Source organism: Vollenhovia emeryi, unplaced genomic scaffold (genome assembly GCF_000949405.1).
Source record: "Vollenhovia emeryi isolate VEMERY1.0 unplaced genomic scaffold, V.emery_V1.0 DF939196.1, whole genome shotgun sequence".
Lineage (NCBI taxonomy): Eukaryota > Metazoa > Arthropoda > Insecta > Hymenoptera > Formicidae > Vollenhovia > Vollenhovia emeryi.
This window is the reverse complement of record NW_011967170.1, coordinates 671,867-694,096: the sequence shown is the minus strand read 5'-3', so window position 1 is coordinate 694,096 and position 22,230 is coordinate 671,867. Positions and strand designations below refer to the sequence as shown.

Genomic DNA, 22,230 nt, shown 5'->3' with positions numbered 1-22,230 from the left:
CACATTTCAAATGCAGGCTATTGTAAATAGACATTTAAATAGTTTCCTTCGGGCGAAATAGTTGTTGAAAATGAGCCCACCTCCCCGCGAAACGGGAGGAGGCGAGAGGATTTTCAGCCGAGGGAAACGCGGGTTTCGAAGATACAAAGCGGAGTTTCGCTTGAGCGCGAACGTAATCGGGGCTGGATATTAATTGAAACAAAATGAGTTTGAAAGAGGGGGTAACCGACGGGCGGTACGTTTCAGCCCCCGACGACGTTTCGCGCTTTCGAACGTGCGTTCCTTGCAAAACGTTGCGAGGAACAACGGGGAAAATATGATCGGCGCCGCGTCATTACTACAAAATCCGTTAATCCCTGGTTTAATTCGTCGAGCCGACGGACGTGATTCGATAAATCGCCAGTATCAAAAGTAGTCGCTGTAACAAATTGCAAATTATTCCTATAAATATCGTTCCCTCGCCCCGCGCGTAGTGCATTGAATCGGTTATTCGCTCGCGATAAGATATACACATCTCAAAGAAAGTATCGGCTCGACTTTGAACGACAGATCGAAGCATCGGAAAGCTAAAATAGTCGCTTCGCTGCAAATACTGGCGAGAGAGAAAGAGAGAGAGCGAGAGAGAGAGAGAGAGAGAGAGAGGGAGAGAACTTCCTAACCTCGTTGATAAATAAATATAAACATGAGTACCGATGCAGTTTTACCGAGTATTATCCCTGCGCGAAATAAATATGAAATCGCCGAAAGGAAACTGTACTCGCTATCTCAACCGGTCTTATTCGGGAAACGCGCGGTTCCGAAAACTTATCTTCGATTCGGAAAAACTGATAGCCCCCCGACGGGATCCTAAATTGTCGTTTTATATCGCGCGCTACGCAGGCACACTTTCAATTTTCTCCCCGATACTCTATCCCGTCCCTCCGGCCTCCGCCATCTCTGGAACGGCACGTTCGTGAGTTCGCACGGAAAAAGAGAAGGTGTCGGATCGACTCTTATATACTCAAATTAACGCTTATCGTCTCGCACATACGCAACGATCTGTAATCTTCCGAGAAGCATCTCGTAATCTTATAACGTGCCAGCAACGGTACAGTCTTATTTAAATACCGTAATTGTCGCTTCAAGAAGACAATTATTGTGGCAATAAAATCATTTTAATTATTATAATCCGCGATCCAATATTGTTTCCTTTCCACTTGTTCTTAAATAATAAGCACATATCCCATACAGCGCAGGAAGTCAAAATGACGTTGCTGAAACGTTGCAATGTTGAATGTTGAAGTACAAATATCTCTTCTACGTTGAATCCAGGTTAATATTTGTACATTAATTTTTTATATTGCTGCAACGTCAAAACAATCTTGAACAAATTATCATTTTTCGACACTCAAATAGATACTTAAAAATGTACAATTATGAAATGTATATATATAATATTTTTGCAAAGGTCAGAAATTTTCCGAGCTAAAATTGGAACAATTCAATTTCAGCACTTGCGACAGTTGTAAAAATATTCTCCTAAACGCGGCCGATATTAACTCAATATAATTTGACAATGTTTTCTGAGTGTTGAATCGTTACGTTTACAAGACAATTCAGTGGACATTAGACGTATTTGCGATATCTTTTCAACGTTGAATCTACATTTCGTAACACTGATGCAATATTGCAATGTTGTAATGGAACGTTTCTGAGATGTTGAATCAACATTTGTGTGCTGTATTGGTATTGTTCTTGTTTGAATTATGTAACATTGCTTCGTTCAAGCAAGTCTTCCGCCCTTTAACGCAACGTAATCCCATTTCAAGATTTTCACGTGGAAACTATATACAATTTTCAAAAGAGGAACATTCTCTTTTTCCGTGCAGGAACGACGATGTTTCCGAAATGGGATTTTAATTAACATACGGGCGAATTGTTGTTTCGCGCTGTGCGTAGAGCGGGAGGTGGTACGACTTTAATTTCTTTCCCAACTTTCCCTCGGCCGCCCCGGGGACCGCGCCGCCATGTTTGTCCCGAGGAACGGCGAGCTGAAGATCGAGGGAACGCTATGGGAAAATGACGATTTCCGCCACGGTTATCCCGTAATGCGCGCTAACGAGATGCCTATCGTGAATAATCGAACAGCGCCAAGTTTGCGACGATAACGTCACCGACGAATTGACGGGTTTTATACAGCTTCGTACGGAATTCCCGGTTGCGAAGGAGCGAAACCGGAGATGCTCGACTAGCACCGCCGTTATCGCGATACGATGCTTTTAGTTAATTAGCGTACCAACAAGTGTCAGGGCTGACACGATGCACAAGAGACCGCAACTGCCGCGGCATTTCGTTAACAAGATTTGTCGGCGTCTTGAATTATCGAACGCAACTCGCTCGCGCGGCAGCGCCAGCGGCGCGAATCGATGGCTTTAATATACAATTCTGATAGTTGGCGCGTACGCGAATCGCCAGATGCCACAACGAAGATAATGTTGTATTTTAGATTCGAGCACCGATCGGCTGTTGTTGGCGCGGCGCATGATTGTCGTCTACATTATTTATCATTTGTTTGTCCGTGGCTGCGTGTAGTGGCGTGTCAATAAATGTAGCCCACCCTAACCCTGACGCACGTCCCGTGTTGACAAATGCCCGGCGGCCGTACGTAAATTTCGCGCGTCTTAAGCCTATCACACAATGCCAGGCAACAGCACCAGGGAATAGAATTTCTAACGCGTTGGATTGGTTGGAAGAAAATTTCCGACGAATCCAACGCGTCAGAAATTCTATTCCCTATTCCTATTGCCTGTTGCCTGCCATTGTGTAATAGGCTTTAAGGCCTGTGTCCACGACACTGGAACTTGGACCAAGTTCTAGCGCCGTGGACACGGGCCTTTATGTCGGTATTCAGATCTTATAGCGAATTCGGTTTGCACTAGTGCGCACTGAGTGTTTTCTGTACAGGCGAGAAAAATAATAAAGAGAAGAATTAAGAAATAATTTGAGGGATCATTTTGACATCGGTTTTTTTTTCAATTAAAAAAATTTAAAGTTTGAAGAAACCAGAAAAAGTACCGTAAAATTTACTATCATATATAAATATAGCAACCGTATATAAAATACGATTATATACTTGTGGAGCATTGTATACTCCAGTCGGAATTTGACTACGAAGGAGAAAGCAATAGTCACTTTTCTACAGTTCAATATCTCCTAATTATTCTTATCATTTTTTCTTTTACATACGAACAGAGATTACACGAGAAAAAGAAGACCTAGACACATTTGATTAAACCTATATAAAAAATTTGTTCTCCGGATACCACGGTATCTTTAATTTATGTACGCACATGTGCAACGTTAAAAAGGTTTAAGATTTAAAGAAGATCTAGACTAATGAGACTAACGAGCCAAGAACGAATCCCATTACTCCGATTAATTTAATCCGATTAACACATTCGTAGCCGCTGGCGTAAAATTTTATGTCATTTTACATTTAAAAGACGGCGGATGACTTTATGATCGAATTAGCGGTTGCGGACACAATATTATCAAAGGCGATCAGCTGCACAGATTTTTGCGAATCGCACGCGACTCTCGGTTTCAGGTCGCGCGGCTAGAATCGCCGGCTGCGAAAGTGTCGACTTAATTAGCTCGTTAAACACCTGTACTATTTTGTTGACGTCGATAGGATTATTAATCGATTCTTCGCCGCCTGTCACGCGGGAAGGAAGCTCGATCGGGATCCGGAATAGGATAACGAGTTATACAATCGGCAATTTTGCCGTGAGAGATTCCGCCGCTCGGACTAATTGCCGGATTAAATTGGGCTTGGCCAAAGTCGCCAAACGAGCGAGATTCAGTGCATTCAGCGTCCCCCGAAGTTGAAGAATTCGGGGAATTGCCGGGAGGGTTGTCCGGCCCGCTCTCATTCCCGGGAAATTGCCGAGCGTTAGCGAAAGCTTTAACGTAACGACGAGACGGGGACTTATTATCCTTTTGGCTTATTTAGCCCCGAACGTGAGGCGAAATAAATAATATAAGTGGCATAATAGTCGGACGCTAATTGAAGATGGATACATGTCACCGTGAGAAAGAGAACGTTCCTCTCGCCCCGTCGCCGTCTCGCCCCGCGAATGGCTCGTCCCGGAAGGAGCGGCGATCGCGAGAGCGGATATCGCTTTTTTTCATAATTAAAGTCAACCGGACTAGAAAGCGAAGCGATATTATTTTCCAGCGGACCCCCGCCGCGACTTTTCCGCGTGTATCGCGAATAAATTGGAAATCGTTTCGCCCGGTCCGATACGTCAACAGCGACATTCACGTCGAAATTTAATTCGACGTGCTCTATGATTCTATTTGCGTCACCGGCGTTTCTCTCCGACGCATGTAAGCGGACCCCGCTCGAGTTTGTGCGAATTCCATAAATATTGGCGTCAAGCACGGACGACGATAAAGACCCCGATTTATGAAGTTGCTCTATGGAGTATGAAATTGTTGCGCGCGTATAGTTTTGTATACATATATATTTTTTTTTGCGCGCGTCTATGTGCGCACGTATGCGAGGCAAGTAGGTGGAAGAATTTCCTACGCGAATTCTCTCCCCGTTGTAACAGTTCTTTGTTATCGAGCCGCGGTAATTTCATTAAAGAGAACCGTAATTGTTTGCCAAGTAAAAAATATGTATATCGAGATAATGGTAAATTTTTTTATATAATTACAAATCTCATCCTGTTGGCGCGGCGTGCGCGCGCGCCGATACTCACTTTATTAATTATTTAAGCCGGCTATTTTATTAATTACTAAGCTATTTTATTATTCGGAGAATTTCAGCTTGGATGCGTGACGAAACGGATCTCATCGACAGCTCTTACGAGAACGATGGATGCAGCGTTTTGAAATTAAAATTACCTGTTCCCCACGGGTTTCTGATTGTTTCCACACGGAGAATTTTCTTTTAAAATTTGTACTGCAAAATCATGCAATCGTGGCATTGCCAAGAATTTTATGAGAGTTTCATGAAATTTTACCATACGTTTTGCTAGTAAAATTTCAAGAAACTCGTAAAATCCTTCGAAACGCCACGTTGTCCCACGATGAGAGTTTTTTTAAACTTTACCATACATTTTACTAGTAATTACACTTAATATACATTTAACTGGTAAAATGTGTGGTAAAATTTCAAAAAACTCTCATCAAACTCTTCGAAATGTCCCACGATTACATGACTTGCAGGGTAAATTTTAAGAGATAGCTTTCTCCTTGCGCAACTCCCTGATAATTCTGCAGATTCCAAACTGCGCCAGCAAAATGTAACCGGCGTAATAAGCTCGGTTCGAAGGGCGGCCGCTAGCGCGTTGCGTCTTCCCACTTTCCCGCAGATTTCCCGTTGTCCGATTACGAATTCGATCGTAATCCTTGTCGTGCATTTGCCAACTACGCCAGCAATGTAGCGGCGCGATAAACTCGAGCTGAAAGATGGCCAACGGGCGAATGAAAGAGCAGGCAAGCGCGCGAGAGGGGCGTTGGACTGAAAGTCGATTACCTATCAGTGAGGGCCAGTCTTCGACCATGAAGATCCGAAACGAGTCCCGCGACTTGAACTCGCGTCGTCGTCGTTCGCTCTTCGCGGGGGACGCATTAAAATACGCATCCTGGAAAGCAAACGTGTTTGCTGGAGGAATGAAAAGTAAAAACCGAACGGTGTCGCCATCTATGACGAAAACGTTCTATTACCGCGGCGACCGCGGCTGGCAAAAAGCGAACGGCGTCGCCATCTGTTGGCGTCCTCGAGTACCTCGTGTAACTTCGCCGGTAGAAATTTGCGTTTGTAAATAAATAACGCAATGGACGTTTAATCACGCAACCAGTGTACCGCGGCACATGTGAAATAAAGCTCTCATTTTTCTCCAGGCACAGTTTATCATTTCGTTTTATTTGCCCGTTTAGCAACCTGGAAACTTAACCTCGCAGACAGTCTGATCGATAAAACTATCGCCCGCCCGTCGCTCCGGCGACTATTAATTTATTTCGACGGAAAACCGCCAGCTTGCGACGTTATTTCGTGATTCAAACGAAAGTGCCTTATTCTTCGCGACAGAGAAAGGAACAAGCATGGGTTCGTGTTCGCCTGAACTGTATTAATTCAATTTCGCGAGTGCCTGCCGCGGCGAATCTACGCGCTGCGTCGTTCGAAAAATGCACATACGCACTAAGTTGTTCCCGTTTTGTTTTTTTTCCTGAGAACTAAACGTACCAAAATAAATATTTCAGACGAGTTACAGTCAAACTTGTCGAGTCCGGAGGGCGAGAGGCGAATCTCGAGGAGCGACGACGATCATTCGTTCGACGAGGTGATCGGATACATCGAGGACTTGCTGTTAGGTACAAGATCATTTCGAAAAAAAAGTCCCTAAGGCTAATCTGCGTGTTTTTGCGACGTTCGAAAAAGTCCTGCAAGTTGATAAATTGTACAATCGTAAATCGTCGACGAATTTTTCAAGTATTTCGATCTGCTTATATAAAATATCTCTAGACGCAGAGAGAGCACGTTGCCGCGTCCGCGACCTAACGAATCGATTTTTCAGAGGAGGACTTTCAGGCCCTGCAGCGCAGGTTTCTAGAAAAATACTGGGACGTCTTCGAGCCGGCGGAGGATAACAAACTAGTGTACACCGATATATTTAACGAATACGTGAGTCTCGCTCGAGGGCCTCCTTCGAGTCGCTGCCAGGTCTTTCAAAGTGCACTTGATGTATTTCAGAACAAAGCTGTGGAGGCGTACATGGTGGATTACCTGAAGAAAATCATGCCGCATTTCACAGTAGACACTCTCTTACATCAATTAAAGTAATTACAATTAGAATGTACGTTCAGTAAGGGCAATTTTCGCAGACTATCTAATGAATCTCTTGTTTGCGCGACGCGAAAAAAATTCAGCGAGAAGCAGACGGAACTGGAAGGCGAGGTCTTCGAGGTGCTGTCAACGATAACGGACTTTTTGGCTTTTAAAGAAATGTTTCTGGATTACAGAGCGGTACGTCACGGAGCGTCGTGGTTCGAAACTTATTCCTTATAATTTACAGGTGTGTAACGAAGAGTTTTTTGCAGGTGAAAGAGGGCAAGGTCGCGGATCTCAGCTGTGGGATATCCGTAACGTCTCTGAAACCCTGTAACGCAGAAGACTGCGAGGATCCGAGATAATACAGACAGTTTTAGCACCGCGTTAGTCCCCTAGATGAAAGCCGGATGACGGAACTTACAAATAAGAGCCGCACCAGATGTGATATGAACCGAAAATGTTAATCGTTGTGTTCAGTATTTGTTAAGTTAATTATGTAATTGCAATAATCTGTATTCAGCCTATCGCGTACATTTACAAACATGAATATAAAAATAACTCGAATATCGTACAGTCTTTTCTTCCGCATTTTACAAAGTCGTAGCATCCTGCATGACACCTGGGTCCGACCCGAAGAGGATTACATTTTTTGAGAGCCTGCTTTAGTCGCGTACCGTGACGCTTTAATGGAACACGTGCAACCACGGTGCACTTCAAATTAAAAATCAAATGTTTGTTAGAACGTTTGTCTATGATATAGAAAATGAAAATCTTTTAAATAGAGCTAACTAGCAATGGTATAGACTACATTTAAATATAAATTTTCCATTCGATTCTAATGCATGAGGATCTCCATCTGTACAAGTTTGCTGTTCGTTTCGTTTGGCATACGATATGGCAACGTTCCCGCGAAGCTTGTCAACGCTCGCGCCTGCTCTCGGAGATCGTGCAACTGTTGCTCCCTCGCGATCTTGTCGCCTGGTTCCATCGATCGCAATTTCTGATACTGACGGTACAGTATCGTCATGGTGGCCAGAAGGACATCGGCCAATGTGCCGGCCACTTCGGGCGACACCCGACGCAAGGCGTTCACTCTTTCGTCGACTTCCTTTACCTGAAGAGGCAACATCTTCGAATCCGCAATTGTCTGAGGAAGAAAACGTGGTATCACTTAAATTGTCTTGTCTCTTAAGCTGGCTAAAACGCATTATTTACTTTATTACAAATGTACTTACTCGAAGCGCGCTCTGATATTGCTCATTGTGGAATTGATCAAAGAAGACCATAAGATCCCTCAAAGTATAGAACGAAGACACCACTTCCGAAGGTGCTTGGATCGCGATGTCTTTGTACCTGAAAAGATATGCGATGCTCGTGAATGGCAAACTTCAACTAGAACGCACTCGCGACCGACGTAGTCGCGTAAATTGTACCTTGTACTGATATCCATGGCTGAGACTTGTAATCGCGCTCTGAGAGAGTTGGGCGAGCCTCTCTGGCTCACAACCTGCGTCAGCAGCGTGCACATCAAGCTGAGAACCTTCTCGTGATTTCTGGCTAGATCGTACATCAGGACGGCGTCTTCCAGCAGACCCTTTCTGTACAAAGTTTCGGCACATATATTTATCACGTCGTCCGTATTGATCTGGAACTGATCCAAGATCCCTGGAAGTCTACGATCTTTGTCAAGCCTTCCGACCAACAAGACGCGGTTCGCAGGGGAAGCGTCCACCACCATCTCCGCGGCGGACGCCGCGAACATGTTCCGGTCGTACGGATCCTTCATGCATCTAGAACCGAAGCATCAACGTGAGATACCACTCTTATAATTTAAGGGCCGAGTTTAAGAATGATTACGGGTCCTACCTCAATAAAAATAAATAGTGGAGGCTTTCTTTCGGGTCCGACGACTCGAATCTTTTAACGTATAGCAATATCAGCCTAGCGAAATTCAGTCTCTTCGCCGGCGGCTTATCGGCGGGATCTACGCTAATCAGGGGCGCCAAAACGCTTTGACTGACAGCCAACAAATTGTGCTCGTGCATAGCGGCTGCGAGATGGACGGCGTGCGGCAACTGCCTCGCTCCGGCGCCCGTGGCCAGGAATTCTATCGCCGCCTCGAACTGTCCGGTCAAGAACAGCATCGAAAAGTACAAAAATGGCTGTTCGTGCGCGTGATAATAGGTCTCTCCTAAAAATTGCATCTTGATTAAGATTCCTGAAAATGTCGAAGGCTGTTTGCATAAAACTTAGCATCCTACCGTATATCTCTGAAATTGTAATCTGTAGATAATCCAAGGTGAGCTTGTTCTCAACGTCCGCCTGATCTCTCACTTGGCACAATTTCAGCCACAAGTAATCGTCGGCGGTGGCTATCACCTCGGAGTGCAGGTCGTCCGGCTCGCAAGGGACCAGCGCGCAATACGCCGCCCTCTTGTAAGGATCCGTGACGGATCGCACCTGCTTCCTGTAGTGCAGCTTCAGGATCGATTCGGCGCGACTGCTCGGATGATGTTGCGGATCGTCGCAAGCTTCTTCCAGAGCAGCCTTGAATTCCGGGAATTCTATATTGCATTGATTCAGGCACTGCAGCGCGGCTTTGTAGTCCCCGGCGCGCATGCAGTAGTACACCAGCGGCCACAACGGCTTGTGCTCCACCACAGCGTCTTCCAAATCCCTCAGATTCTGCACCTTGACGCCCACGAAGCTCTTGACCAGGGGTATAGTGCCTGGAACGCCGCCCCGTTTCGCTTGCATCAGGTTCTCGTTGATGATGGAGTTCATGAAGTCTCGGTATCGATTCTCCAGATACTTTTTGGCTTGCGAGACGATTCTCTGCTCGATCGCGGGGCTGCTTCTGGACTTAATCTGATCTCCCCTGGGCGTCGGCGGTATATCGACCATGCACTTCACCATTTGCCACAGATCCACGATCTTCTTGTCGTTAAAGGACTCGGAGGCTCTGTAGAATGCGTTAAACAGGCTCGGCCGCGTTACACCTCGCAGCACATGATCGTTGTAGGTCTGTAATTCCTTCACGTAGGCGACCTCGATGCTGGAGAGACCGCTGACCATCGAGCCGGCCAGTTTTGTACGCTGCGGAGCACCACGCAAGTCCACCAGCTCACCGGACGGCGCAGTCATGGCGTTTATTATCTCAAAACGCATTTGCTTCCACTCGCCCAGCATATGTTCCATTTGTTGGGCTCTGGTGAGCTCAAAGGTCTAAAAAGGAAGTCAACTGTTGAGTGGCATACAGATAAATATACAGATATTTAATTGTCACTACACGTACGTCTTTGTGGACTTGTTCGATGATGGAAAGAATTGCATTCTCCTTTTCGTTCCTAAGGTAACTGACAATGTCAGTGTCTGCGATCGGATCTAAGGGCTCGAACGTGCGTCTCGCACTGAGCGAATTTAACTTTTGCGAGATCTGAGACAGATCCACCCCTCGGGAGCCTAGTAAGACGTGACTGAAACATTTATTTTTATGTTAGTATTGACCGTTTTCTAGTAAGCTACATAGATGACAATATATTCAACACTGTTGGAGCTGTGATATAATATTACATGGCTTGATAACTTAAAAGTCTAAAGCTTGATCTACAATGTGCTCTTTGCGTCTAGAAATGCTTTGTTGTGTAGCCAATGGGTTTAAAACATTAGTGTAAGTTGACAAATTGTACATCGTACAATCGTACGTTGTCGGTAAAGTTTTTAAGCGATTGACTTGCCTTTGTAAAATCGAATTTTTTTAAATACAAATAGCACATTGTGGATCAGGCGAAACTACAAACGTGTAAAAAATGTCCTGGGATTACCAAGAAATTGCGTGCTTACGTGCATTAAACACAGTGTCAGTTTTAATCTACAATACAATTCAAGTATAATCATTTAACAGTTAACAAGTGAGCTAGCAATAGAAATAGTAAACCGAAAAGCGGCATTCTCAGAAATCAAATCGAGAATTGCAACCGCGTTCCGACAGGAAATTACGCACGGCTATAAGGGAAAAATAAGCGGAGAAAATTTTCGGATTGCTTTGTGTGTATGTGTAGGAAATCTAGAGATCCAAACGGCTAAACCTACGCTTGCGCCTCGTTGTCCTGCGTGCTCGTTTGCGTGACGCGGGACCACAGCTCGTTGGACGCGTCCAGTATCTGCCGCAGATTCCTCTCGACCTGCGGCAGATCCTCGTTTCCCTCGACGGCCGCGGACAGCTGCTCCGCCGACCTCAGCAACTCGCTGAAGCCGGAGTCGGCGGCTAATCGCGTCGTATCGGCAGGCAACATCTCCGCGTGACCGGTGTCACCCATACTCCTAACCTGGTTGTCGAAGCCGGATATTGTGAGTTCACGCGGCAAACGATCCGCGAATCACGAAGTGCACGATACACAGGCGTGCCTGTGTAGGTCTCTGGGGATTTTCTCGGGACAGAAAAAAACAGAGGGAAACCTGGCTTCTTTCTGGGCTGCTTTCGCGAGATCAAATTGATCCAGAATTCCAGATTAAAATGACCCTGTGCTATATGATTGGTCAAATCTGGAATTTCATTGAATAAAATTTCAACGGGATGCTACGAAATTTCAGGGGCTCGATTCTTGAATTTATTCGAAGGAGAAACGTATGCGAAAATTCTGCTCTTACAGAAAAGTTGCAAGTTGATTGGCTATTCGCATGGCTATAACCATAGACATAGTATATCTAGACTGCTGGTTCTCTCAAATTTCAGGAGTGGGGGTAGAGCTCACGTAGAAAAGGATGCACTCTGTTTCGTGTCTGTGCGTTCTCTCTCGCACAGGTTAGTAACTGCTTCCCCTTATCCCCTCTTTTCGCGTGTGCGAGAGAGAACGCACAGACACGAAACAGAGTGCATCCTTTTCTACGTGAGCTCTACCTCCACTCCGCCAACCAGCAGTCTAGATATACTATGTCTATGGCTATAACCAATCGACTTTAAACTTTTCTGTCAGAGCAAAATATTCGTATACGTGACTGTACGTGACTACGTTTCCACCGAGGGTCAGAGTGATCCTGTGATTGCAGCAGGTTACGTTAAGCCCGTATCAGACTACGGATTGGGATTGGGATTGATTGAAATTTGACCAATCAGAGTAAAAGTTACTGAACTTGAGATTAGTAAACTTTACTGTGATTGGTTAAATTTCAATCTAATCCCAATCCCAATCCGTAGTCTGATACGGGCTTTACTCTGATTGGTCAAATTTCAATCTAATCCCAATCTCAATCCGTAGTCTGATACGGGCTTTAATAACCTCGTACGTGCAACGTGTAAGAAAGAAATCCCCTAGCTAGTTTGACAGCGTTCGCTTCTACTGTCGGGCCAGTCATCTCGCCGAATTCTTCGCACCGCGTGTGTAGAGTGACAATGTAAAGTCGGCGACCCCCGTTGGAAGATGTGAAGCGTCGAGGAGAGCGAATCCGAGAAATTATACAGGGAGGAATACGAGGATTCAGGCGGAGCGGGGAGGGAAAGAATTCCCGGACGGATAACATGCGACTCTCGAGGTGAAACGTCGAGAGGCTCGGCAAGTTTGACAGGCGTGACGCACCGACGTGTCCCTTCGACGCGCTGGCCGCGAAGATCTCGTTTGATCAAGCCGGACGGGGCTATGGAGGACAGTAGCAAGGAACGCCGGGTCCTGCAGCACTATGTTGCCAAGCAAGACACGGTACTGATACGGATAAAGGGTGCTTGCGACGTTAACGTTAACCAGTTGCGTCTGGGCATGCTTGTAGAAGCACTGGAGGATTTGAAGACGAGCGTGTTGAGGGTGCGGGTGACCGACACCGTCGACGGGTCTAAGAGCTGGTGCGGCACGGAATGGCGTTGCCACACGTACGACCTGATCCCCGTGTCCCCGCAGGTCTGGCAGTGCCTGCTCGCCGTGCAGTCGCCCCAGGAGAGGGTGCGACTGGCGAACGACGGGCCGCTGTGCGAGCAGCTGAGAAATGTGTCCGTCAACGACGCGATCTGGTACTGCGCCGACCCCGCTAACAGGCCCCGCGCCCGCGATCTGGCGTTCGTCAGATACGTCGGACACGTGCCGCAGCTCGGACTGGGACATTACTTCGGCCTCGAACTAGTGGTGAATTGACCAAAGCTGCTCTCTAAAGACTCGCGACTTTGAAAGCCGTCGGGCACGCCGTGTACAAAGTCACGACCCTTCCTTTGCGTTTCGATAAGTCTTTGTCCTTTAACGAGACACTATTGTAAAGGTTTAATTTGAGAGATGAGAAACGCGCAGCAAGTATAAAGCTGTACCTTTTGTACTAAAGAATTGATTAACTGCGAAAGAAGGGAACACGAACTAGAGGGGAAAGTGCGTGACTTTCGAGAGATAAATTTGTATAATTAGCAACGTGACAAATAAATGCAAATGTGTATCAATGTAGAATGCTGAATGGCATTAAAGATAATTACGTGTGTACGTTACAGGGAAGTCAGGAACTGTCTAAAACGTCCTTGTTGGCCAAAGAATACTTTAGCGCCACGCATTGGAATGCCGCTACGATATTCGCCACGATAAACAATATATTACCTTATAAAGAAACTGACTCGGTCTCTGGCGTTGAGAAAAGTATCTACATTCTACGCTCTAACCGACGTTCGACTCTCGTTGGTTCTCTTTGCAACTGTGCAATTTACACGCTTCTGTATTTCAGCACCGTTCTTGAAAAATAACACGGCGACCGAGTACGCCAACGATAAGAAAAGGTCGGTGCTCGACAGCACGCCGGCGGTTCTGTTAGAGCAATTCACTCTGTTTGACGATAACAAGAACAACAACCAGGACTCTGTCAACCTGCTGAAAGAACGTCAAGTCGGAAAGGCGGATCTCGAAAATGATATTAACAATTATACCAAGACCGCCGATCACGCCCTTTTTAAATGCGGTAATTTCACAGTCTCGCGAAAGTACCCGGAGAACATTTTGCGCGCAAACATCTAGCGTTATGACCACGCACTTGCATAGGATTTCGCTCGAGCCATTTTTGTACACGAGTTGTCAGATATTTGCGCGCAAAATTACACGTTAACACACGAGCTAACCACTCGCTTGCAAAAGCACAGACTAAACGTATCTTACGGACGAAACTCGGGCAAGTCTTGCACAAGTTTGCACGCATAAGACCAACTTTACGCGCAAGAATTGTTGTCTAGATAATAAACGTGTATTCGTTCCGCCGGTACTTTTCCCTATGAAGCCTAAAACGAGATTGTGCCGGTGCCGGACTTTGAATTCCTCCGTGCGAAAGAGGGAGTTAATTATAGCTCGCGGGTATTTAAAAATAGACGCACAAAGCACTGGCCCCCCCGACTTCCTAGAGGGCCGCCGCCAGGTTATAAAGCGCTCGACAGCTATTGCATTTTTGTTTAACAATGGCAGCGGAACTGCAGAACATTCCTATTTTTGTATTGGAGCACAAATGGAGTAGTGATATAGAATCAAACGTATACAGTGATGTGGAGGTTGCGCGCGGCATAAGCTTGCTAGATTATAGTAAGATAAAATTGACTACCCTCGTCGCGCCTTTAACTCGAGAATGTTTTGTCTCCTCCGCGATAATATTTACATTTTTGCATGAAAAACACAATCATTTATGCACTGAGCATTACTGATAATCGATTACGATGAACTGTTAATTGCGACAGGTAATGGCGAGAAGAACGAAATCAAAAAGTTCAACAAGGTAGAGAATAAAGAGGATTTGGTGGTGGGCTCGAATGTGAAAGTACTTCTGGATGCTGATGTCCACTACGGAGTTATTCGGTGGCTCGGCACACCGCCTGGCACAAGCCCTGGCAAATTGATGGCAGCCGTAGAGCTGGTGAGTGAAATGAACTTATCAAACGAGCTGCGGGAGACCGACAGAAGCCGCTTGAACATTGTGCCACTCGTAGGACGACGGACATCCTTTAGGTACTGATGGAACTTACAAGGACGTCCGGTACTTTCATTGCAGGCCTTACAGAGCCGTGTTCACGGACATCGAACACTGTTCTCGCTGCGAAAACGTGAGTATAAGAAATTGTACTTCTCGACATTAACGCGCCACGTTTCTTGATTGTATGAAACTGAGGAAATCACGGATGCACGATTCTCACAAACAGACGAAGCTCGACGAGCGGCCTGCGCTTATAAATAACGAGAATTTCGGCAACATGGAGAGTTCCGTAATCGAGGGTATAGTGCGGCCTATCTCCGTTAAAGGCGACCTGGAAAGTATATGCGGCAAGTACCGTGGTATTCAAGGCCATCATAATTCGTGCTACTTGGACGCTACCCTCTTCAGCATGTTCACATTTACCAGCGTATTTGACAATCTGCTGTTTCGGTAATTAATTTTGCTCCGTTCGAAATTTGTTAATTCAAAACAATCGCTTTGAGAGAAACAATGGACTACATGTAGTATATTGTGTTTTTCCAAAAGTTTTCATGTAATGACTTTTCAGTCCACCGAACGAGAAGGATTGTCCGCAGTACGAAGAAGTGCAGAGGGTCCTGAGAGAGGAGATTGTGAATCCACTGAGAAAAAACATGTTTGTTAGGGCGGATCGCGTGATGAAGCTTAGGACGTTGCTCGAGAAACTGTCGTCAGTATCCGGCCTCACTAGCGAGGAGAAAGGTTCGCACCTTTGTACTCCGAAATATCGGATTACACTTTTAATCGTTTTACCGGTGGCTTTGAAGAATACCTTTCACATTTAGATCCGGAGGAATTCTTAACGTCACTGGTCGCCCAGATTTTGAATGCCGAGCCGTTCCTCAAATTGAGCTCCGGACAGGACGCCTACCATTATCAGTTGTTCGTCGAGAAGGACGATCATTTAAATCTACCGACCGTGCAGCAATTATTGGAGCAGAGTTTCCTTACCAGTAACATCAGATTGAAGGAGGTTCCTTCCTGTCTCATCATACAAATGCCGCGCTTCGGGAAGTCATTTAAAATGTATCCGAAGATACAGCCTACGTTACTGCTCGACGTAACGGACATCATCGAAGACTGTTAAGTATCGTTGTGTCGTGTCGCGCGAGTCGCAGCGATTCGCCTCTGTCTGAAGATAATTTGGAGCAACGTTTACGTATTGCTTTGCAGCGCCCAGACAATGTACAGTGTGCGGCAAATTGGCGGAATTCGAGTGCAAGGAGTGTTACGGGCAATGCGGCGTCGGTCTCGAGAGTATAGCTTTCTGCTTACAGTGTCTCGAAAAAGTTCGTAAACGTAAGATAAATACGTAAACGTCAGATATCTAGAAATAAATTTTTTTACGTTCTCTGCTCCCCCTGTTAGGTGCATCGTCACGAACGAAGAACTAATCACGAGCCAAAGAAGCTGAACGTTCCTATGGAGTTCACAATTCTGCAAGAACATTGTCCCGTGCCGCGTCTGTATCTCGAGCTGTCCGCGGTGGTCTGCATCGAAACTTCGCACTACGTTTCATTCGTGAAGTGCGGCCCTGGCTCGGAGGCACCATGGTGCTTCTTTGACTCCATGGCCGACAGAAAAGGTTACTCTTCTTTATCACTCATGTTTATATATAATAAAATAACTATATTCTTCCAGACCTTTCATAGAATCGTTATTTTTATTATGCAGGGTGTCTCATTTTAAATGGTCCACGCAAATGTCTCCAAAAATATGAAAGATACGGAAAAACGTTTCAAACAAAAGTTGTTTGGTTCGAAGGGGGACATAAGGTGGTGCCATTGACCTTGAATACACAAAAATGGGACACCCTGTGTACTATTATTTTATTGCTCAAAATATTTCAAGTAGTAAAATACATGTGCTACCGATTTCCAAAGAGGTGAACTCTCTTATTGCTAAAAAAAATACATAAATTAGACTCTAAATTCCAATTCCTTTGTCATTGTTAGGAGAACAAAATGGATATAATATACCGGAGATGGTGCCGTGTCCAGATTTCCCTTACTGGCTGAGTGAAGAAGGAGGGAATTACTTGACCGAATTGACGGACGACCGTCACCTGCCGGAACACGCCAAGCGTCTACTTTGTGACGCGTACATGTGCATGTATCAATCCCCAGATGTTATGATGTACAAATAACTCGAAAAAGAAAAGATGACTCATATAAGTAATGTTAGCTCTAGCATTACTGCAAACGTGCAATCTCCTGCTTACAGCTTTCCTTAATGACTCAATAAGTTTACACAAATCCACATATAACGATTGTAGCCGCGAGACAATCCCGAGGTCTCGAAATCTCATGTACAAAATAGGAGTTATACAAGTTTGTATGCAAGAATATAGTTGTATAAAAAATAAAATTGAAAATACAGACACGTTTATTCATTTAAAACGCGTTTGGATGCGCCTCACGGATTTTTATTCGCGTCACAAACCGATGGTTTTTCGACTTCTCGATATTAATATATTTCTCAGCATGTCTTTTTAAAATTTCAATCGACTCAACTGGCCACATCTTATTGGTCGCGCTATCTCGAACGTCCGAGAAAAAGAAAAGTGGTTTCGTACAAGCTGTAGGACTTGGGGGCTCGATCATGAATCTTTTTCTCCAGCGTGAAAGGCGAAACATTTCATTAACGAATTCAATATTTGTCAAATTGCACTTTTCACGAGTTCACGTTCGAGGGGAAGATTCGCGATTGATTAGCGAAAACAAAATCAGCTGTTCGAGGCACGTTGGGTCAGCTTAGGTTAGAACGCGGTGCCGCGTGCATACATTGCCGTATCGCTCGCCGAGAGATCTACAAGCTCGACGGTTTGCCCGGACTCCAATTGACAATGCAAGCGAGGCGGCTGACGCTCGCGCTCGGCAAGCAGCTGCACGAGCGTTCACGCCCCGCGGATAACGCGCTCGCCCAGGCGGCGCGCGGCTACAGCGTGGATCACGAGAAACGCTGGCAGAAGTGGGTGGAGAAAGAGGAGGAGGCGGTGACGCCAAAAGCCGGGGACGAGCAGTCCAAGAGGATCTTGTGGTTTCCCACGAGCGCGGCCAAGGAGACCGACTTCTCCCTGATTAACATCGGCAAGTGGTACAAACATCAGCTGGCCACGTACTCCAAGATCACTCAGCAGTTCCAACCGGAGCGGCACGATATACTGGGCGCCGACTTGGCCACCGCTCACTTCCTCGTCAGCCGTGGCGGCCGCATCAAGTTCCGCGGCCACGATCACTGGGTGGAGCGCGACGAGAAGGGCGCGTACGACCTGCCCGGCACCTACAACCCGAACTACGTTCTCGAGGAGGCGGACGCCAGCGGGGTGGACCTGTACTACGAGGGCCTGAGCAACCTGTGCGGCCTCACGAGGCTCAGGTGGCTCAGCCTCAAGGGCTGCAGGAACATCGACGACTGGGGCCTGGACAAGATCTCGGCAGAGTTTCCCAAGCTGGAGCACTTGGACATCTCAGAATGCGAGAGGATCACCGAGAGGGGACTGGAGTGCCTGTACAGGATGGCCGGTTTGAAGAAGCTGGTCGTGACGAATCACCACGGATCCGTCGCGTTGGAGCTGAGCTGCTTCATGCTGGAGGACTGCATACCGGGACTGACCTGCGAGATTCTCCCGCCCGAGGGGAGACCGAAAGACTAGCGCCGATAAAAGACTAGAAATAGTACAGCTTATAAGACACCACGACGTATTTATCATTATTTACAAAGTGTTTAATTGTTACTCGCACAATCTCAATCGCTGGGCGCCGCAAGTCGCAAATGCTCGACAGAAGTACTACTGGACATAAGCGAAACAACGCGAGCAGTAAATTTGTACAGAAGTCGTTAACTTTTGTACAAATAAAGTGTTCTTTATCTCAGCTTATTCTTCTCCCTGCGCCTCTTGGCGAAGTGCAATTCCACCCTGTTGGCGATGCCGTAAGCTTTGATGTTCTCTCTGTCGTTGGCGAGCAGCGTGTCCTCGAAGCGGAGGTGATATTTCTTCCAGATGTGCTTCCAGCTTATCTTCTTCTTCACGCGTTCTCTCTTCAGGGACAAGTTCATGTGTCGCTTGACGGCCTTTTTCAGGTCGAGCACCGTTGTGTTGTGCGGCGGTACCTAAAACGTGAAGCGCAACCCCAGTGAGAAAAGATTCGTCGAAACCACGCCGTCAAGTTGTCGACTCAGATGACCAAATGATGTTAGAACGGACTTTATCGAATGCCCGCTGCAAATTTCGAAGGCAGAAAGACCGCGGATTGCATACAGCAACTCGTATATTCGACATGTTGCCAGCATGTCGAGATACAACAAGATCCGCTCGCATAACTGGACCTGCTCGGTTTCTGCTGACAGTCTGTTAACAGCATACGTTTTACAGACTCTAGGCTTGTTTTCTGTTGCTACACTGGTGAACTAGTGCAATAAATTGGAGTAAGACAAGTATATTTTTTCTCACTCTAGCTCGCTGCACTAGTTCACTAGTGCAGCAACAGAGAACAAGCCTTCTGTTGCCAGGACAAAAGCGAAATGTGGACACAGATAGCTATGATTTTGGTGTGGCTTTTCTGATGAATCTGCTACCAATCTGATGCTGATCTGCCAAAGCGTCGTCTACAATACGTGGAATAAGGAGTAAGAGAGAACCATAACTTTTTACAATATTTGTAGCACTGGCCGATGGCGTTCCGATTCACCAAGAGTAAGCGTAAGAGCTGAAGGAGAAAGAAATATGTGCTTATTTGATCCACCATTTTTCTGCATCAGGTATCCCAGGTCTCTCATCTCTTTCACCTCTTCTATTTCCTCTTCGTCCCATCTCCATTCCCTTCTCAAATACCATCATCTTCGATTTATCTGTACCTAATGGTAGTAGTCCTTTCCTTTCCAAGAACCTTTTAAATCTCTTTAGCATCCCTTTAATCTCTTGTTCGCTCTTCGCTACCAACGCTACATCGTCCGCATACATCATTGTCCAGAATTTCTCCCTTCCTATTGCTACTCCTCCTGTCTGTTCCTTTCTCATCTCCGACTCCAGATCCATTAGGTATATATTGAATGGGCTCAATGGGCATCCTTGTCTTACTAAGTAAGGAGTAAGAAATAAAATTGATTAATTTCTTTACTCCTACTCCTTACTCCAGGCATTGTAGACGACTAGAGAATTGACGTCGAATTTGACAATGTCTGTGTCAATTGGACGAGCCGTTTCTCACCGGGACGTCAATGAAGCGGCTGGATATCGGGATTGCGGAAGCGTCGTGAACAGTACAAATGTATTACCACCACTGCGAGCCTCGGCAGTGCACCGCGGTTCAAGAATAACGTTATGGCCTGGCCCTGCGCGACCGCGGTCTGCGACTTCAGCTCTTCCACCGTGACGTCCGCAGGCAGCCCGCGGAGCAGCGGCTCGCGCTCAACGAGATCGTTTATGGTCGCCTTGGTCGACTTCGCCAATTCCTGATGACAGAGCCGCGCGATTTCGGGCTTCACCTCGGCCTTGACACGTTCCGGTTCTTCAGCCTCGACACCCTCCATGCTTGGAATGTTAATCTAATAATTGAAAGTCTAATCAGATTTTCAGTTTATTAAGTACAGACGTTCACAGACGCACTCGTGAAATGCGAGTATTTACCGCGGAGGATCTTTCTCCTTTTTACTTCCCTACGTGTTTCCGTACTTCCCATCGCAAAAAGGATTTTCAATCAGGCGCGATACGAGAATTCTCGACCCTAGGAGATTCTAGTTGCAAATTAAATCGTTGGCTAGCTTGTTTAAAAAGATCAACGCTCTAGAGAGACAGAAATGTTGCGAGTCCACACAAAAACAACGTTTCTGTCGGAGATGTACGATCGATCTTCAATTAATTTAATTAACGATTGACTTGCTCGGTAGTCTTAGCTGTAGGTACAATTTACTGTCCCTAGTCTTTCTTTCTTACGGTAAAAATTACTAATGCTATTGTCACTGCAATAGTGTAATATGTTAGCGAAATGCTACAGGTATCGCTTGGCAAATTAATTAATCGGCATTCGATCCTCTGATGTCCATTTCGGTCAATGCGAATCAACTTTAACCTCGGTTCAACTTACTGCTTTCTCTATCTGAAATTAAAAATTATTAATACGCGTCGAAATGTGCGTTAATCGAACTGTTAGATTGGAAATTAGCGGAGACACGCGCGGTCGAGAGATTGCAAGCTTCGCGCGTTCCGCAAACCACTCGTTTTCGGGGGCTCGACGGCGTTCGTCAATTTTTTGCCCGCGACGGCGCATGCGCGTGCGCGATGTCCCCAGACCCAGTCATCGGGGTGAGGGCGCGGCTGTCGGCGATCAATCGCGTTTGGCACTTGTGCATGTGCGGTCCCGGCGTGTTGGGGGACACTGGGCTGCACATGCACCGATGTACGCTATCAGCCGTTATCAGGCCTCAATCGCGTACACGTTTCATTGTGCTGAGAGGTCTCGTTAGATCCCTCGAGGAGACGAAATGGAAAATGTGGAAAAATAACAGTAGAGGATTTAAAGGGAAAAAGGTTTAATATTAAAATCAACCTTTCCTCCGCGATTAAAATTTCGACAGATGAAAATCTATCGCGCGAACGCGCTTGTTCTTACACGCGCGTACTCGTCTGAAAGTTATCGCTCATCATTTTATAGATAAAAAGCCGATACCTTTATCCCACTTACCTGCTAGAATTCTATTTTACTTACTTACTAGAATAAACATTCCATTCGCTTGACTCTAGTAGCACAGTGCATCGACCGATATTGTCCAACGTAAAGCCAATATTGGCCACGAAATAAATGTAAAGATTGCACGACAATAATTCTATAATATTAGATTTATATTGGAAGTGCATTGGCCAATGTTTAACACTGTAATAAGAATACTGGTCTAATACTGATACAATGTTAAACCAATGTTGCTAAACAGACACGTTGCCTAAATAAGAGAAGGCGTCCATCTTACAATATTGGACCAATACTGGGAACACTAGATTTATATTATTTCCCAATATTGCGCCAATATATTGTGCTACTAGGGAATATATTCCACATGTTATTGACGTAGAAAAGAATGGTAGTGAAAAGTAAATAATAATTTATAATTTATATACAGGCTGTCCCATTTTAACTTGGACAGTAAAACATCTCGACAAAGACTAAGCCCAGCAAACAAGAATGTTTCAGACAAAAATCGTACGGTTACGAGGGGGACATAAGATGGCCATTAAGTTGGCCTTGAATAGTTGCTTGAAGGTCGCCTTCAATTTTTTAAACGAAACCCCCTATTGTCAATAAATTATTTATATACATTTTTCAGAGGTGTCCTATCACTCCGGTGAGTATCAGGGCACGGGTATGTCGATCAAGTAGTCACGTGGTAGGTGACGTAGCTTATGCATGCGCGTATAACGCTCCGTTCCGAGGGATTTATCCGTGTCTCTCGCGCCCCCTCCC

The 22,230-nt window shown here is 45.8% G+C and overlaps 5 protein-coding genes across 6 annotated transcripts; 3 read left to right on the top strand and 2 right to left on the bottom strand.

Annotated features, from left to right (window-relative positions):
• Positions 1-5,792: 5,792 nt before the first annotated feature.
• On the top strand, positions 5,793-7,384 carry LOC105562082 (ADP-ribosylation factor-like protein 2-binding protein). The gene is made up of 6 exons (XM_012012611.1): positions 5,793-6,097; positions 6,253-6,363; positions 6,567-6,673; positions 6,743-6,828; positions 6,919-7,015; positions 7,090-7,384. Exons 1-6 carry the CDS (start codon positions 6,094-6,096, stop codon positions 7,180-7,182), a joined length of 498 nt encoding a protein of 165 aa, XP_011868001.1. The 5' UTR covers positions 5,793-6,093; the 3' UTR covers positions 7,183-7,384.
• Positions 7,385-7,485: 101 nt separating this feature from the next.
• LOC105562080 (nuclear pore complex protein Nup93-like) lies at positions 7,486-11,210 on the bottom strand. Its single transcript, XM_012012610.1, has 7 exons — positions 10,913-11,210; positions 10,116-10,296; positions 9,082-10,045; positions 8,687-9,011; positions 8,254-8,610; positions 8,056-8,173; positions 7,486-7,967 (listed from the first exon to the last, which is right to left on the bottom strand). The coding sequence occupies exons 1-7, from the start codon at positions 11,137-11,139 to the stop codon at positions 7,656-7,658; spliced, it is 2,484 nt and encodes an 827-aa protein (XP_011868000.1). The 5' UTR covers positions 11,140-11,210; the 3' UTR covers positions 7,486-7,655.
• A 915-nt stretch (positions 11,211-12,125) lies between these two features.
• On the top strand, positions 12,126-17,153 carry LOC105562079 (ubiquitin carboxyl-terminal hydrolase CYLD). 2 transcript variants are annotated; one of them, XM_012012609.1, is made up of 12 exons: positions 12,126-12,516; positions 12,562-12,933; positions 13,284-13,425; positions 13,511-13,741; positions 14,502-14,677; positions 14,751-14,864; positions 14,961-15,184; positions 15,303-15,475; positions 15,559-15,855; positions 15,947-16,062; positions 16,142-16,358; positions 16,729-17,153. In XM_012012609.1, the coding sequence occupies exons 1-12, from the start codon at positions 12,457-12,459 to the stop codon at positions 16,917-16,919; spliced, it is 2,313 nt and encodes a 770-aa protein (XP_011867999.1). In that variant the 5' UTR covers positions 12,126-12,456; the 3' UTR covers positions 16,920-17,153. The 2 variants fall into 2 exon arrangements, with proteins under 2 accessions (XP_011867999.1, XP_011867998.1); XM_012012608.1 differs by having other exon boundaries at positions 12,126-12,933.
• A 108-nt stretch (positions 17,154-17,261) lies between these two features.
• Positions 17,262-18,648, top strand: LOC105562077 (ATP synthase subunit s-like protein). The gene has a single exon (XM_012012606.1). The coding sequence runs from the start codon at positions 17,619-17,621 to the stop codon at positions 18,426-18,428; it is 810 nt and encodes a 269-aa protein (XP_011867996.1). The 5' UTR covers positions 17,262-17,618; the 3' UTR covers positions 18,429-18,648.
• LOC105562078 (U11/U12 small nuclear ribonucleoprotein 25 kDa protein-like) lies at positions 18,464-20,967 on the bottom strand. Its single transcript, XM_012012607.1, has 3 exons — positions 20,403-20,967; positions 20,051-20,320; positions 18,464-18,886 (listed from the first exon to the last, which is right to left on the bottom strand). The coding sequence occupies exons 2-3, from the start codon at positions 20,303-20,305 to the stop codon at positions 18,641-18,643; spliced, it is 501 nt and encodes a 166-aa protein (XP_011867997.1). The 5' UTR covers positions 20,306-20,320; positions 20,403-20,967; the 3' UTR covers positions 18,464-18,640.
• Positions 20,968-22,230: the final 1,263 nt, after the last annotated feature.